At 35.0% G+C, this 18,483-nt stretch overlaps 2 protein-coding genes across 2 annotated transcripts; one reads left to right on the top strand and one right to left on the bottom strand.

The window, feature by feature from the left end:
- Positions 1 to 3,491: 3,491 nt before the first annotated feature.
- Positions 3,492 to 5,341, top strand: LOC142533723 (CBL-interacting serine/threonine-protein kinase 12-like). The gene has a single exon (XM_075640592.1). The coding sequence runs from the start codon at positions 3,641 to 3,643 to the stop codon at positions 5,054 to 5,056; it is 1,416 nt and encodes a 471-aa protein (XP_075496707.1). The 5' UTR covers positions 3,492 to 3,640; the 3' UTR covers positions 5,057 to 5,341.
- A 3,235-nt stretch (positions 5,342 to 8,576) lies between these two features.
- On the bottom strand, positions 8,577 to 10,389 carry LOC142533730 (CBL-interacting serine/threonine-protein kinase 20). Its single transcript, XM_075640605.1, has one exon. The coding sequence runs from the start codon at positions 10,057 to 10,059 to the stop codon at positions 8,686 to 8,688; it is 1,374 nt and encodes a 457-aa protein (XP_075496720.1). The 5' UTR covers positions 10,060 to 10,389; the 3' UTR covers positions 8,577 to 8,685.
- Between the last annotated feature and the right edge of the window lie 8,094 nt (positions 10,390 to 18,483).

Genomic DNA, 18,483 nt, shown 5'->3' with positions numbered 1-18,483 from the left:
AAAACATGACCTTCCCAACTCAATGAGGCACTGTCCAGTCCAAGGCCATAGGCTAAAAGCCAACCGAGAACTCGAACGATCCACCGAACCGACACAGCAAGTTGCTGTACAAAAATACAGCAACTGTGCTGGGTTTGCTTGCGTCGTTTTCGAGGCTAATGGCCATTGGGGCTTGAAACACCGACCAAAACCTCTCACCAACATCCCAAGGAATGATTTGAACCATGGCTAAGGGCCCTAGGCCAGCCACAATTCGCCTCATTCCAGCAACCAACCGAAAGTTCCTACCCGAGAACAAATTCTGCACGTCGGGCTCTTGTTCTTGTTTTGCTGTCACGGATCATTCCAGTGATCATTTGATTGACCATGAAACGATCTAGACATCTAGGGGCATGGTATGAACCGTGGCTAAGGGCCATAGGCCAACCAAGATCCATACCATTCCACAAAACTCGAAGCACAAGTGCTGTCAAAAACCGAAGGGCCGAGAAGGGGAGGGGCTGTTCTTGCTTTTGATTTAAAAACCGGCGCACCATGGACCAAGCCACCAAAAGGGCAACTTAGTCACGTCTTAGACATGCTAGGTAAGTGATCCAACCATGGCTATGGGCCTTGTGGCAGCCATGATCAGATCCATTTCCATTATGACAGTAAACTGAATTTTCGAACACAATTCTGCACCTATGGGGAGCTTGCTGTGATTTCGGTTTTCCAGCAAGCATGGGGACTGAATGAATGGACCAACATGGTCCTAATGCATCCTATTACATTTCTAGGAGCCGCCTTGGGAGCCTGGAGTCGAACCATAACCTGTAGCAACTGAAACAAGAGAAAACCGTGAAGAGCATCATGAAAGTCGAAAAATTCTGCACATGCATTTCGAAAATGCTTGATGTAAATTTCGGTTTTCTTGTGTAAAAATCATGTAAAAGTGATGTTTAAATTAATAGTAGGACTTGATTGAGGTTTGAAAGAAATCTAGACATGCCTTTGATTCGTTTGAAGGAAAAACGAAAGAATACGACGACTCGGCGCGGAGGAGGTGGAGCGCTTCTTTCCTTTTCTTTTCTTGCTCTCGATTTTCACTCTTGTTCTAGGCTATGGTGCTCACGATTTTTTAATCTGAAAGGCTGCTGAATTCGGTGGGGAGGGAGAGGAATTAAGTGGTTAGGGGAGTGAGGGAGATGAGTGCACAATATATGGAGCAAATCAAGACCAAGTCTACCTCATTTTGAAATTTGAATTTTTGTTTGCTATCAAATATTTGTTGGGTGATTCTAGAATGAGGTGGCCGATACTACAAGACTAGGAATGGTTAGGATAAGCTCTAATATTAATTAATTAAGGTTGATCAAAATAATTAAAAAAAACATGCATGCTAAACTAACAAAGAATGGGTCAAAAGAGTGAGTTGGCAAATGAATAATCTAGCAACTAAGGGGCCGAAAATTTGAAATAAAGAAATGAAGGGAAGTGTTGCTTATTTACTAAATTTATAACCCTTAAAAGCCTTACTTATCCTTTAAATAATTTAGTGAATAAATCCCTTAATTAATTGAACTCAAATGAATTTATTTCCTACTCACCTCAAGTAATTAAAATAAATCCTCAACCTCCTTTTTAACTTAAATCAACTTACTTGCTAGCTAAAAAAATAAATCCTGGAAATATTTTCTAAATCTTAAATTTATCTCTAAACTCCAACTCCAGTCCGACCTCACTGAAATAACTGAAAGAATAAAATTAAACTGCTGGCTAAAATAATTAACTTCAAAGAAAAGCATTTAAATATTCATGCAATGAAGTCAATTTAATTTAAAATACTAGAATTATGCATGGCTTATACGTAGTCTAAGTTACAGGTTCTACATATAGGCACATGAACATTTATATATGTACCATCCAAAGCACCAACACAACCCTAAAAATTAAGTTACATAAATATGATTAACAGGTATCAGGATGACTACTATAAGGTATTGTACGAACAACATTATAAATGGAATTTGTAATAAGTAGTATTCAACAAATGTTCATATTACCTTGAACCATTTCCACGTCTCGTCGGTGCAGGTTTCATCGACTGGGGAAGGCTTCACAAGCAGTATAGTATGTAAATTCAATAATGACCCCAACACTTCATGGAAATGGGTGCTGATTGTTTGACCACTTCGTAGATAATCATGACCAATGACTCGATTTTTTTTTATGATGCGCCAAAATAGACAAAAACATTGCCACTTTTTCTTCAGTCCTAACATATCTAGAATGGTCCTAGCCCGCCGACGTGGGTTAGCAAGTAACATAATTGTGCAAAAAAATTTCTATCATCCTCAAATTCACCACACATTGAATATCTCCGGTTTCAATAATTCTTCTCAAATGGTTTATTTGTGCAGTGATTCTTTCCGTCATGCTGTACGAAGCTGACGTTCTACGTGCTTGACGACGTCGTTCGACGATACTATCTCGTGCGATGTCGTATTAAAAGACATACCATAAAAATTGTACGGACTATCATTTGGTGTAGCAACAGGAAAATTCTAATGTTATGACGTCTACGGTCCATTTTGCACACTTACTTACCAAATGTAATAAAAGTTAGAACAAGAAAATACATAAAATACCTAATCTCACAAGCATAGTTAATTTGTAACTCTTGTATATCAGTTTAATATTGTAGCATTACAAAAAAAATTCTACAAGTTACAAAAAGAGTTTGTTGTTGTAGAATAGCCCAAGACAAATTGACAATGAATGTCTCCTACAATGTCACATGAGCAAAATTTGTCCGGATTTACGCCCAAAAAAAATGTACAGTAAAAGAACAGACCAAACGACAACAAAACAATATTCCGTTTGTAAAAACATTTGTACCAAAAATCGAAAAAAAAACACAAATTTATCATCAGTGGATAATTTTCCTCACATTTATCTACTCTGAAAGATTTTATGCATGAGATGCAACATCAATAATCACACATAGCTTAAAAGCTGTAATTTCTAAAATTTTACCTTCGAATAAGCTTCAGATTTATTCGGATCTTTCTTAGAAATGAGGATCTACGATTGACCACTTTCAATTTCGAAGCTATTGTGCAGCGGTCGATTCTTCTAAAGAAATAAGGACAATGGCGGTACAAGACTCACTTGCAATTTTTTAATTCACAATCAGGGGTATTTTGGTCATTACTCTTTCTGAGTGTAGCCAGATAAATATTATCCATCTTCAATGCATGGATTTATTCTCCAACGCAAACCGTAAAAGTTGTCTAACAGATAGTCAATGTCAAATTTAAAAATGAGAGCAAACAAAAGACTACTAAATAATCAAACCTTAATAATACTTACCAAGTTGGGCCTATGTGTTTACATCACATTATATTATAATTTAATTTCATTATTATTATTTTAATTAGATTTAAATAAACGTGAATGCTGGCAGAAGAGCTTTCCGTGAAATGAAACAAACATTTCTTTCAAAACTATAGGCCTTGCGAGTCAACAAAGGGCCAACAAAAACAGAACACATAGACAAACCCCAGCTCACAACCTCATACACAATGGCAAAATCCACCACAATCGCCCGCCACCAACATTAAATAGGCCTTTCGATACTCTCAATCCCAATTGGCTTTCCATGGCCGCCGCCATAACCTCCACCTCCACCGCCACGAAGGTTGGGAAGCAGAAGGAAATGAGCGGCTTTCTGTTGGGCCGATACGAAATCGCTAAACTCCTGGGGCACGGAACGTTCGCCAAAGTGTATCACGCCAAGAACTTGAAAACCGGGGAAGGTGTTGCGATTAAGGTGATCGATAAAGAGAAGATCTTGAAAGTTGGGTTGATCGGTCACATCAAGCGCGAGATCTCCATTTTGAGAAGGGTTCGCCACCCCAACATTGTGCAGCTGTTCGAAGTCATGGCAACCAAGACTAAGATCTTCTTTGTCATGGAATATGTCAAGGGTGGTGAGTTATTCAACAAGGTTGCCAAGGGCAGGCTTAAAGAGGAAGTTGCCAGAAAATATTTCCAGCAACTGATTTCTGCCGTAGCCTTCTGCCACGCCCGCGGCGTCTATCATCGTGATTTGAAGCCCGAAAATATTTTGCTTGATGAGGATGGGGATCTTAAAGTGTCTGATTTTGGGCTGAGTGCTATTTCCGAGCAGATAAAACAAGATGGCCTTTTTCATACTTTTTGTGGCACGCCGGCCTATGTGGCACCGGAGGTGTTGGCTAGAAAGGGCTATAATGCTGCTAAAGTTGATATTTGGAGTTGCGGTGTGATACTGTTTGTTTTGATGGCGGGTTACTTGCCATTCCACGATAAGAATGTTATGTCTATGTATAAGAAGATTTACAAAGGTGAATTCAGGTGTCCGAGGTGGTTTTCTCCCGAGTTGATTCGATTTTTGACGCGTTTGCTGGACACGAATCCTGAAACCCGGATCACGATTCCGGAGATCATGGATAATAAGTGGTTCAAGAAGGGGTTTAAGAATGTGAAATTTTTCATTGATGATGATAAATTATGTACTGTTAACGATGATACTAATAACAACGATGTTGAGTGTTTATCGGATCAGTCTTTGTCCGAATCTGATTCCGAGTTGGAGACCCGAAGGAAGATCAAGAGTCTTCCGAGGCCTGCTAGCTTGAATGCTTTCGATATCATTTCATTTTCGCGAGGTTTTAACCTGTCAGGTTTGTTTGAAGAAGGATCAGATGGAGGAGCAAGATTTGTTTCAGGGGCACCGGTGTCGAAAATCATATCAAAATTGGAGGAGATTGCGAAAATAGTGAGTTTCACCGTCCGCAAAAAGGATTGTAGAGTGAGTCTTGAAGGATCCCGGGATGGTGCAAAGGGACCCTTAACGATTGCCGCAGAGATATTCGAATTGACACCATTGTTGAGAGTGGTAGAGGTAAAGAAAAAAGGAGGGGATGGAACGGAATATGAGGATTTCTGTAACCGTGACTTGAAGCCGGGATTGCAAAGCCTTGTGCATGGAAATGTTTCTGATTCTTCTTACTTGCCCTCAGATACCGAATAGATGAGGGAGAAGGGAGAAGATTCTACTTTTCTTTTTCCTCCTTTCTTTTACATTCTGTTGCTTTTGGTTTTTTTTTTTTACCCTTAGTTACACTTCTGTACGTGCTAGCTGAATAAAGATCGAATCTTTCCTTATGTTTTGTTAGATTTTTCCTTTTCTTTTTGTGCTACGGCTGGTCGTGTTAAACCCTCTAGAAGATTAATTTACCACTGTATCAGTTTCTTGATGAATATTTTAAGATCCCTCGGATCAAGTAAATAAATAAAGCTACCTTGTTATTGATTATGAGTTGTGACCATGCTCCCTTTTACTCTTTGATGGAATAGTCCAATTCTTGCTATGCATCTCTCTTGCATACCACAAGATTGAAAATGTTTCTAATGCTGCATAAACTGCATTGGTTTAGCGAAAAGTTTTCTTTTTGAACGACACTTTTACGTTTGCTAGTTATTTGTTGAACGGCTCTCTGCCGGCTCGTTCTTGAAAACAATGCAATATTGATATGTGATTGTAAAGATGATCAGTTTGAAAGGTTTCACAGATTTCTGGTTGTGTGGAACAAAATTTGGTTGCTCTGTCATTCGGTTACTCCTTTATTCGGAGGCACCATTGGCGCCTTGTGTGCTCCACTACTTTAGATCCTCGTGGAACAATTGAACTTCTTTCATGAGTTGCATTGAACTAAACAATAGGTCTTTGATTAGAGTTAATAGAAATGTAACCTCACTGGTCACTCAAGGACTAAGGTTTGGTAAAACCTCTGATATTAAATGAAATACGACTGATAGCCTTTAATCTGATGGAAAAGATCTTATTATTCACTATTTTTTGTCCATACTAGTTGGAATCAATATCTGTTATGCCGTTCTTCGCTGCAAAGGCATTCGTTTTTTGCGGTGCGCAGCAATAAATCTATGTGTATAATGCATTGCTTCTCCGTTTAGCAGCAAATATAACCTCTAGACATGGTCTTGATCTGATAATTTCTTGGTTTCAGGTCTTCTTCTTTTACTTTTTCCATATTTCCCAAGCTTCTTGTTCGTTTACGGAAAGTTTTTAGACATACACAAAGAAAGAAACAACCTCGTCTTGATTGGCCGCTCAGCTTTTTCGCTACATTTTGTGCTTTTGCATGTATTAAGTTACACATTTGTTTTCTTGATGTTCTTCTATGTGCAAATAATCTTGTAATGGTATTAGGTTGGGTGAAGTAATATCAAAACATAAAAACTCCCGTATATTATACTCCTTGTTACAATGGTTGAATATTCTTTTTGTTGAATTTAGGATAAACGTGGTAGGTAATTATTCTCGTCACATTTTTGGGTCCATTTTCACATGGGGATCATCGTGGACATTGTGAAACAATGAATTATTATTCAATGACATATTTGAAATATTTTTTCCTCATTCATTTAGCTAAACGTTAGTACTTAGATCATCAACATATATATCAACTTTTATAAAAATATGAAAGTTCTACGTCATATAATGATATTGAAATAAAGAAAAAAACATTCTTGATATAACATAAACTAAGATGGCTGGGGACCTCAATTCCTACAAGAACATGGGATCATTGTTAGTGATTTTTACACTGATGGATGTCATGTTGGGGGTTGTGATTGCAACTTATATGGACAGACTATTTTTGATTTGTTTTCCCTTCTTTCGCTCCTTTTGAAAAAAGTCGGCGCTCCGGAAATCTTTGAGACCTTTACGTTCTGTTATTTCAAAACGTGTTTGATTTGATTTTATATAACAAAACGTGTTTGATTGATTTTATTTAAAATAAGTACATATTTAATATATTTAAATCGTAGGATGAGATAATAAATACTAGTTACTATGCACACGTCTCGCGTGTGTACAAATTTTTTTTTATCATTATCGATGGACTAAAGTGTAATTTGACAATCTATGAAGTGACTAAATTGATATTTGAATTGTTGAAATAAAAAAATAAAAATAAAAGTGTGTGTTGAAATTTTTAAAAATAAAACAAAAAACAAAAGTGTAATATTAGTATCATATAAGGGTAAAATTAGAAGAAAAAATTGATGTCCTTCTAGGTAGTTACTGTGATGTGTTCAACCTTAATATAATAGAACAGATATGTTAATCTAATTATTATTAATTTCACTTTTAAACATTGTAACGATTAAAGAACCAAACCGACATGTTTTTTTTTTTTTAAAAAAAATTGGATTGTTTTCGGTTTATGATTAATTTCATCCATCAGTCAGATTTTCTAAATCACTTTGCCAAAGAATGCTTAATTTGTTACAATACGCGACCGAAGCAATTCCAATTTTTAATGATCTCGAACAAAATCTTCAAAATTTGGGAAAAAACATGTGTGAGACGGTCTCACAAGGTCATATTTTGTGAGACAGTTATCTTATTTGAGTCATCTATGAAAAAATATTACTTTTTATACTAATACTATTACTTTTTATTGTGAATATCGGTAGAGTTGACCTGTCTTAAAGATAAATATTCGTGAGACAGTCTCACAAGAAACTTACTCGTATATTTATAGTTTTCAGTACAAAATATCACATTGCTTTGGCCAATATAAGTACATATAATTGAAATTATGGTACAAATGTACATATTTCGTGTATCAAGTGGATCAAATTGGGTAAGAAAGCTATAAGTTTTTTGCCACAAAATTAAAACAATTTTGGGGACTGAAAAAGAAGAGTATTTTGTAACACTCAAATTACAAATTTGGGGTATACAAGATTCGTTTGATTCACCCATTCAATACTAATCGACTCAAATTGGGTATGGAAGAAAATGGATTAAGAACATAACTACGCAAATAGCGATCAAGCTATGTCTAATGGAGTGTGTACAATCTCTATTGACTTTTTTTTAAAAAATATTAGTTTTTTTATATTATTTAAGAGTAGGTCTATTGTAAGACGGTCTCACGAATATTTATTTGTGAGACGGGTCAACCATACCGATATTCAGAATAAAAAGTAATATTCTTAACATAAAAGTAATATTTTTTCATGGATGATTCAAATAAGAGATCTGTCTCACAAAATATGACCTGTGAGACCGTCTCACACAAGTTTTTACCATTATTTAATGTCAAATTTTGTTTTTGTTTCTATCCCGTTTCATTCAATTTCAGAAACAGATCTCATATTGATTCTGATTGTTCAAAATTGATTATGATATTTTGGTAAATAAATGAAATTTTTCGAAATATTTAACTCAATTATTTTTGTCTAGTCCAAAAATACTATTTACCTTTAATTTACATCCACAATACATCATCAAACTCTGTATTTCGCGATACTAATATGGTGTATTAGGATTTCATTCCAATATTTTTTTCAAACAACTGTACATAAAGACTTTGTACTCATCGTTTAATTGTGAGTGAAATCCAGTTCCGATGAAGAATCGAAAGATGATGTACCGATCTCACAAATATTTTAAGAAGAAACGGGGTCATAAAAAGTCAAAGCTGCAAAAATCAAGATGATCAAACATTCGTTTTTTTTTTAAAACGACTGAAGTTTGTAAAAGAATTATGCATAAATCTAAGTCGACATGAAAAAATGGATAATAAAATCAAAAAAATCGAATATGTTTATAATAAACAGTAATTAATTAAAATCGCCTTCTTGCTGCTGTAAATTGTCCCCACTACCTTGCCAACTCCACACTATGTCCTTCAATGAAGGCTTCAAATCTTGGTCATAAAACTTGCGGTACTCCATGGTGTCGCCCGCAGTTTTCTTGACCTCCACCACATGAAATGACGGCGTAACCTCGAATATCTCCGCGTCAATGCCCAGCTGCCCTTTTCTCCCCTCTTTGCTCCCTTGCATTTTCACCACTCCTTCTAGCTTTTTGATCTTGAAACTCTCCATTAATGCCACTTCCTCCAGCTTCGAAACCACCATTGATGGTGGCTTTTGGGTCGTAAACCACGCTTCCGCCTTGCTGTTGTTCGTGTCCTCTTCGAACAGTCCTGAGAGATCAAATCCTTGGGAAATATTGGATATGATGTCAAAAGCGTTGAAGCTGGGTAGTCGTTTCATCGAACAGGTTGGCTGCGCCTCATCTTTCTTCCCGGAGCAGGATTCTGAATCCGAATCCACGACTTCAAGAATGCTGCGCGGCGAATCCTCCTTGTTTACATCAAAACTAGCGCATTCCACCCGCTTGAACCCTTTTCTGAACCAGTAATTTTCCATCAGGCTTGAGACGCTGATTCTTGAGTATGGGTTCGGGTCAAGTATTCTGGAAAGAAGTTTCTTGACCTCCGGGGGAAACCAGTTCGGGCATTTGAATTCCCCTCTACTGATCTTTCTATACATTTCCACGAGATTGGGATCTTGGAATGGGAGATAGCCCGCCAATAAAACAAACAGAATTACTCCACATGACCAAATATCAGCTTTTTCTCCATCGTATCCTCGCTTGCTGATGACCTCCGGAGCAACATAAGCCGGTGTTCCGCATGTCGTGTGCAGAAGTCCGTCCTGTCTTTTCGATTCAACCAAGGCGCTTAACCCAAAATCCGACACCTTCAAATTCCCTGATTCATCAAGGAGTAGATTTTCTGGCTTCAGATCACGATGATACACGCCACGGCTGTGACAGAAATCGACAGCAGCGATCAGTTGCTGGAAGTACTTCCTCGCAGCGTCTTCTTTGAGCCGCCCTTTCGCCACCTTGTTGAAAAGCTCGCCACCCTTAACATACTCGATCGCAAAATAAATCTTAGATTTGCTCGCCATAACCTCGTACAGCTGTACCACATTTGGGTGTTTGATGCGCCGCATCACGGAGATCTCGCGCTTAATTTGATCTATCAAACCTACCTTGACGATCTTCTCTTTGTCAATGATTTTGATCGCTACGCTCTCGCCCGTTTTCAGGTTTCTTGCATGATAAACTTTTGCAAATGTACCCTTCCCAAGCAATTTCCCCATTTCGTATCTGTGCATCAAAATATTGGTTCTTTTCTCCATTTTTAAGGCACCCTCTGATAAAACCACCAAATTTCAGAAAATCAAAGGATCCCAGTAAGATTAAAAAAAAGCGTTACAGTTTTATATAACCCATTAAAACTCAAATCTTGGTTTTAAAAAAAGATAGTGAGAAGTTAGAAGATACTGAAAAGAAAAATTAAGCCTTTAAAGGTTGTTAAAACCTTGCCTTATGGGCAAGGTGAAAGAAATCTCCTTGCAGTAAATTAATGAAACGATGGCCTAAGGATGGGACGAATACTATTTAGAATATGGAGGTTCCATCATCCATGCATGCATTATTTGCCTAGATTAAAGGGAGGCCGAGTAAAACTTTGTAAGTTATAACAAGTTAAAAAACAATGTCCACACGGTTTTTTTATCTGAGCTAAATGTAGGCTTGATAAATTAGTTAAGAATCAGACTTGTGTGGTTGGAATTTGAGGGATCATGCAAAAGAAATGCACTAAAAAAATTACTGTTCCTTTCTTTCCTATATTTAGCTCCAGAAGTTGGTGGATAACAGGACAACTGGGCGAATATTTTTCTTTGAAAATCGTATCAGCCACTGATATATATGATATTGTGCAAATTTTGTTTTCAATATTAAAAGCGGACGAACTTAATTTTATGTTTTAAGACTTGAGTTTCTGATATTATGTAAGAATGCTATTCAACACTGAACGGGTTTCAAATCTGTATTTGATTTCTATCATCGGATGTGGTGGAGTAATAATAGCTACTCCGCCCTTGTAGAGTGGGAAACCATATTTCTCATTTGACCATGTATCTTTTGAGACGGTGTCACGAATCTTTATCTGTGAGACAGCTCAACTCTACCGATTTTTACAATAAAAATAATATTCTTAGCATAAAAAGTAATACTTTTTCATGGATGACTCAAATAAGAGTTTCGTCTCACAAAAAACGACCTGTGAGACCGTTTCACACAAGTTTTTGGTTTCTCATTTAGTCCAGATCTTAATATGCAGTGTGAATCTGTTTTCGGTTGTAATGCATACATATTTTTTTTGCGGAATAAGAGGCAGATATTTGTATGGATTTTTCTTTGAGGCCTATCTTTCAAAACTTTCGAGAGCATGCAGACATCACGTTTTCAAACTTATGGCGTGAAACAAACCATTTCTGCTATGGGGGGACTGTACAGAACTTTCTTGGAGGTTTATCTTTAAAAACTTTCCAAGCTCCCTTTTTCTGAAGCCAATATTGAACTTGTAATTGTCGGTGGTGATGTAACAGGAGGGTTAATGAGATCCTACCTATGTGGGCACTATCCTCACATCATTTCAACGGGTAAGATCTTGCCACACATACAATTTTTAATATGTGAGGCCAAATTTTCTTACTCGAATCACAAGCAAAAATTTATAAAGATAGTCAAGTTTTTAAAAAAACTAATATTCCACCCGTGTGATACATAATGTTATTTTATGTAATTAACTATTAAAATTAATAAATATTGATGTTGGAATAATTATTTAAAATTATTGAAATAATATAAGGAATATATTTAAAATTTAAATATTATTATAATAAATTATTAAATAAAAAATGTTTATGTCATTTGAGACAACTATTAAATGAAAATAAAAATGTTATATTTTTCAAATTGACTTATTTATTTTGATTGAGTGAAACTCTTACAAATAAAAAGAATGAAAAAAATATTTTAAAAATCATAAATTATTTTGTCTATCAAAATTTTAAAAAATAAATAAATATTTTTCAAAAAATGAAATTTTTTGCCATTCATTAGATGAATAAATTTTGATTAAAATTTTTAATAATTTTTGAAAACATGATAAAAAATATTTATATTAAAGTTCTAATTAAGATAATTTTAATAATAATAGTAGCAATTTATGGACAATCAATATATCAAAAATTTACGCCTACACTCTTTTAAAAAGTTGTAGGATCCGGCGAAGTATTTATTAGATGGTTGAATAAACACTTTATAAAATTTTGTTTCTTCTGGTTAATTTAGTTGGGTTAGCAATTAAATTATATATATTTTCCAGTATCGATGTCAGTTGACTAACAAATAGGTGCGAAAAAAATCCAAATTGACAGATTAGAACAAATCATCAACAATGTTGGCTAAGTGAATAAAAAAGTAAACTGAAGTGTAAACAATTCACACGTATGTTTCTGGATGTTTAGAGACTCAAGCTCATACATCACATTTTCTTCCGTTCGGAAGACTCACACTAGAAGACTTTGGATTATACAAGTGATTTGCAAGATCCAGTTCTGTTTGGACTTAAACACTGTCTAACTGAAACTCCTAGCATATCTCTGTTGATAATAAAAAATATACAAACTGCTATTCGAATGTAATAAATTACAATACTATCTTAGCACTTAATGATATAAATGATCAGATATAATCTTTTTTGAAAGTGTGCTAGACTGATTGAGTTTTATTCCGAGGAAAGTTTGAATATTTATCTTTCTCAGTAGTTGGAATCCTATGCTATTCAGCTGAATTTCTTCTTTATACATAGTTCCTGAAATAAAAGATCTTTTCCAATGAAAAGTGTTTGTTGGCTTGTTTTTTAGTCCATGTCAACATATTTCTGACAATCGTACAATGTTGCGATCAATTTTGTATCGTACACTGCTGCGATCATTTTTGTTTTCTTGTGTAAACTGAATGTGAGTAAACAGAAATCTTTGAAACTGAGTGAGGAAATCTGATAATTTGGTAAGAGCTATTTCAATTTTAAACCGTATCAGTTTTGTTCGTCTACACCAGTTACCTTAGGTCAGTTTTATCTTAAGTATTTGTTAACACCAAACATAAAATTTCTCCATCTAATAATTTCTTCTTTTTTGGTGTTTGACAAAATAAAGATAATCGTCCAGTGTAGGCTACTGAAACTGATGAGAAAATACATAAGCTGATAATGTTGATATGAGCAATTTTCCGAAACTGATAAAAGAAATATGATAAAATACTATCTCTTGTCTTCATTCTTGGATTCTGTTTCATTTGCGTTTTCTTCCGCTTTTTGTCAACACTAGGAACAACTATATATCTTTTGAGAATATGCACGATCGAGGCCATCTGAGCTAACATAGTGTTGATCCTAGAAGAAAGCTGAGTGTGAACCGAGTCAATCTTGGAAGCGAGATTGTCGTAAACTAAGTCCATTTTATGAGAAAGAGCATAATGAGAAATGAATGTTGGAACATCGAAGCATAGTTCTTTTTGATGGAGTCTATTTGGATGAATATGGAGTGAACATCTTTGGATAAATTTTTAATATCCTTGACTACTTTTTCTTTGAGATTCTCAATAACAGTGTCAGTCAGTTAACCTGTCTTGACTTGAGATAGAAGAGCGTTGATTCAAGTCAAATTGGAAAGGATGTTGTCCATTGGATACCCATATCTTATATCTAATTCTGGTGATTCAGCAGTGACATGCTTTTGGATCAGAGAATATGATCCATTGGTTGCTTGGCTCAGCACTGTCAACTGGTTCATACACCAGAGCAGCTTCAGTTCATTCAATTGAGATTCCATCTGGTCTACTATGACAATTGAGTCTTCAATGATTGAAGAAGTCAGGGGCAAGATGGTTTTTTAGAGATTCAGTGATGAAGAATGTATCTGGAATTTTAAAGCCTGTAATTTGAGTCGATTCTTCTAGTGCTGATTATTCACTTGTCATCATAGTAACATTAGATCTTTCAATGTTTGTAATGCTGTTAACCACTGTTATCACAATTTGATCAGCATCAATCAGTGGTGCCTCCTCAACCAGTTCAGTTAGCAACTGTACATCTGAGGTTAAACTTATTGGCAATTCAATTGAGGCAGCAACATTCTCAGTTGAGCTGGATGAGGGAGCTGATATATCTTGGTTTTTGATTGTTGATATTGAGTCAGATCGGTCGATTTTTCGGGTAATTTTTTACTCTTTGTATCAACTGGAACGAACAACTGTTGGTCCACCTCCCAGAATTTGACTTGCATTTGAAGTGAGCCCAAATCTACATCCAACTGTGTGAATGTAGCTATTCATATTTTTACAATTGGAAACGTTGGATAATAATTATTCTTTAGATCTTCACAGATCAGAGTTAGTATCATAATATGCATGAGATCGAAGAAGTATTCCCTCATTTCCAATGCATGAGTTACTGACACAGTTTTCAACTTTTATTTCCATTTTCTCAAGAGCAATAAATTTCTTCAACGTCTTTTTATTCTTTGTTTTCCTTGCAATGAAAACTGTTCGAAACTGATACCAATCATCAAAGAATTAGTCTTGGTCTCAGCAAATTCATTTACTTCGTCCATCAAGAGGTCGATATGAGTTTGGATAGCAGACATGAGTATGAACCGCTCAGCTTCTTCCATATTTTCTATTCGTTTTCCTTCTGGCCCTTTAGAAGTGTATGAGAAGGCTAGGACATATCTAGTATATTCAATAGGATCTCTGATTATTACGCCTTTGGGCCTAGTTGCTGGTAGAATGGTAGGTTGAACAACTGACTAAAGAGGGGCAACTATTCCAATTAGGGTTAGCTTTTCTTTAGGCTCAGCAGAATCTCCCTTGTCAGTTGTCTCAGTAGTAGCTGTCTTGACATCATTTTTGGGCAATGACAGATCGGTTTTCTGAGCGATGATCTCCTGCCTCTTCTCTTTCTCAGCAAGCAATGGTGCCAGTTTGCCTGGCGTTGAGATCGGTTTGGCTTTGGTGGTTCTGGCTTTCTTGACTGGTGTAGAAGATGTAGCTTCAATATCATTGAGATGTATGGTCAACTTCCTCTTAGGCTTAGGCTTGAAAGCCTTATACTGACCAATTTTGGCTTTGATGACATTAGTCTTGGAAGGTGTCTTGAACTTTTTTTTGACTACTATCAGTTGACATGAAGACAGTTTGACACCAAGATATTTGGGTCGCAGAGTGAAGATTGATGATGCATCCAATAGTCTAGTCTTATGCAGATTTTGCGATTCACTTAAAAGAACCCCAGTTTCTTCAAATAGACGACTCAGAGGATAATAATGCAATAATTTAATAAAATTATAATAGTTTGATAATTATTATAATTTATCGCAGTAACTCGAGTTAATAAAATAACAAAATTCAAATATTGTCAATATATATTTTTTGATAAAATTCAAAGTTTAGGAAATTAGGAAAGTTAGTCGTTTGAATATTAGTTTATCCCTATTTAAAGCTAAAAGTAATATTTTGCTACAAATTAAAGTATAAACGATTGATTTTAAGAATTTTAATCGAATATTGGAATTTTAGAAATTTAAAGTTCCAAAATAGTTGAAATTAAACTTTTAGTGAATTTAAATGGTTGTGAAATTTTTATAAAATAATAAAACAATTTAAATTATTATTCATGTTATTTGTCTGAGTTGGCATTTTCAAGATTTTTTTGAGGAATAAATTACTGGTAAATTTGTTGAGGTACGTAGAGATCAGTTATTTTCACGATATTTGATAGAGGCATATGATAATCTTGTGTATGATTTACTTGTTATTTGTTGATTTATTTGATATTGTATGATGACTTTTATATTATCAGTGAGTAATTGATGTTCAAAATAAAATAAATATTTTTTTTGTCCATACACATTTTTATATTATTTAGACACATCTACCACTGAACATATCATATTGAGCATTCATGTTATTACGATCCATTTCTATTTATGTTGAGATCCGTTATATATATGATATGATATGATATTATGTTATGGAGATGTCTGGCTACTTTGATTCGATCTGGTTTAGGTAGTTGCTGGTTTCGAGGCTGAGCCATATCCCAGGCACGGTCTGCTGAGTTGTGGACCAGCTCGAGCATATAATGTATGATTGTTTATATCGATAATTTGACTTCTGATATCCTGATATCTTGCGCCCATTTATGCATTGCATTTACGCATGACATTATTGAATTTCAATGTCATATATCATGGTTTCTTGATGTCTCGTAATTGGTTGCGACTCGCGAGAGAGGGCTGTCATGTCTTTCGTATGTGGACATGACAAGTGGTACATGTGGTTCAACCTCAGGAGCTCGAAAGGAAGCATCAGGAAGTATCAGAGCTCCTTGAGAGTGGACTCAGTTGTATTTAGGTACTGTATAGCGTCGTCGTCTCTCAAATACTATATTGTGCATGGTCAACACTTGTTTATGTTGTTATGTTTATTGAGGGCATATGTTGTTTATTTTGAGCATTTGATTTTCTGGCAAGTCCTAATTACGGGAAGGTCGTGCCAAAATTTTTTTAAGTCCAAACACAAATTTTTAGCTCACTTTTCTATTGTTTACATATTAATCATGATTTTATGTTAATAAATCATGATTAGGATAACAGAACTCTCACATTTTCGACTGAGAATAAATTTAGCAAGCACACTAGGTTAAGTAATAATAAGTGAATATAAATCCAAATATCATTTCTACATATGTCAACATTTAAATAATAGAATATAAATTATTTTTCATAAAATTAACCAAATTCAGGTGAGGTCATATTAATTAAAACTAAATTAACTAATGCAAGAAATAAGAACTAACTACGAGGGAGATTAATTTGAGGGAAAATTCAAATTCTTATAAAATACTAAGTCGCACAACTGTACCGAGCCGAGTTATAATCTTGATGTCAAATTTAATTAATTTATTACTTAATTCACGATAATATTTCCTATATTATTTATTAAATGATATATCAAGTTAATAAATCTAATTAAATCTGTCCAACTACTATTAATTGAATTAATTAGGTTTAACAACATTACATTGCTATAGATTTCAGCTTTTCAACCTAAAGTCAGTAAATATAAATTGAACATATTCCTAGTCAATTTTATTATATGTCTATTGATGCATTGACACAAATATTAATCTACGCCTTCCGATTTTAGACTAGCCAACAAGTCATGCAATTTAATTGTCCAGATTAAATACACATATGATAAAGGACATCAATCAGTCAATCAAAATAAATAATAAACTCAAATCAAACTCAAAACATAAAAAATAGCTTGTTGCGCCTCTCTACGAAAGTATATTCCTCAAACTCAAAATAAAAATCAAAACTCAAGTTTAATTTCATAGAAAAAATACTAATAAGAGTTAAAATAAAGCGGTTTAGGCTCGTGTTCTTGTAAAACTCAAAATCTTCTTCTCCAAATCTTCAACCCTGACGTTCGTTCTTCTAAGAGACAGTGCATGATGTCTTTCTCGCACGTTGGGGTCACCCCAAGACCAAACAAGTTAAGTGAAATTAGCAGATTTTAGACAATATCGGACTGGAAAAAAAGGCAACTTTGATCATAAATGAGTTAGCGGACAAAATTTGTGATTGTTACAGACAAGATTTTAGGCGAATTTCTTCATTTCGATTTTAGGCGAATTTCTTCGTTTGGGTCTTCAAAATATACACGAAATCTTTGTTAATATATGTTTCCGCTACATAAAAAATGGTAGCTACCATCCAAATTTCATATACGCGGGGAAAACACGTGAACTTCGAATGACACAGAATACTAGATTCTACGCATCATTCACTGATGCATAAATAATATTTAGGTTATAAACTGAAGAGTTTATCGTCTTGTATCCTGTCTCATCACACCTAGTTGATCAGCTCTTTTCCTTTAATTGTCTTTTTGTGTAAAAAAACAAGGGAAAAAAATAGAAACGCCACGAAGAGATGACACTGAGCTTTACAAAAACAGTTACCCCAACTGTCAGATATGTCCAGTCAAATAGGTTGATTTTTTTGTTTCCAGGTTATTAGTTGAAACCTGGAGCGTAGGAGTCATGACAAAGCATCATCATCAACGAGATTGACTTGAATTTCATGTCAAGCTGATCTCTCCATGAATGCATATTTTGTTGACAACTTCATAGAAAAGTTGGTTGGATTGATTCATAACATTTTATGCGCAATTTCAACCAACTCCAACAAATGAATAGATCGTAATTATACTAGTATCGATCTAACAAATGGAATGCTATATTCAACCGATCCATTATCGATAACTACATGACCACCAAAATATAAGAGTACATCGATGTTAGGCATTTTGCAAATGAAATTTGAGAGAAAAAATAAGATGAAATTGATATCTCATTCGCCGAAGTGATCATCAATTATATATACCACGAAGACTGTTCAAATTTGAATTATTTAATTTAACGTGCAAATTCTGAAGTTCAATCTTGTCACAACTCAGAACTACAGCTTTCACGTGAACAATCAGAAGTGAAAATTCACGTGAAAGTTAGACGAAATGGACGGATAATAATAATCGAAAAATGAGAAAGAAAAAAAAAATTAAAATATTCAGTGTCCGTGCTTACGAAGCACGAACACTGGCTCCATGCTGGAGCGACGAAGCGCGGACGCTCCAACGTG

This window comes from Primulina tabacum, chromosome 2 (genome assembly GCF_025594145.1).
Source record: "Primulina tabacum isolate GXHZ01 chromosome 2, ASM2559414v2, whole genome shotgun sequence".
Lineage (NCBI taxonomy): Eukaryota > Viridiplantae > Streptophyta > Magnoliopsida > Lamiales > Gesneriaceae > Primulina > Primulina tabacum.
Note: the sequence above shows the minus strand (reverse complement) of the source record. Positions and strands in the feature narration are given on the sequence as shown.

Excerpts from the sequence above, each read along its gene's own strand:
- LOC142533730 (XM_075640605.1), bottom strand. The coding sequence starts at position 10,059 with ATGGAGAAAAGAACCAATATTTTGATGCACAGATACGAAATGGGGAAA.
- LOC142533723 (XM_075640592.1), top strand. The coding sequence starts at position 3,641 with ATGGCCGCCGCCATAACCTCCACCTCCACCGCCACGAAGGTTGGGAAG.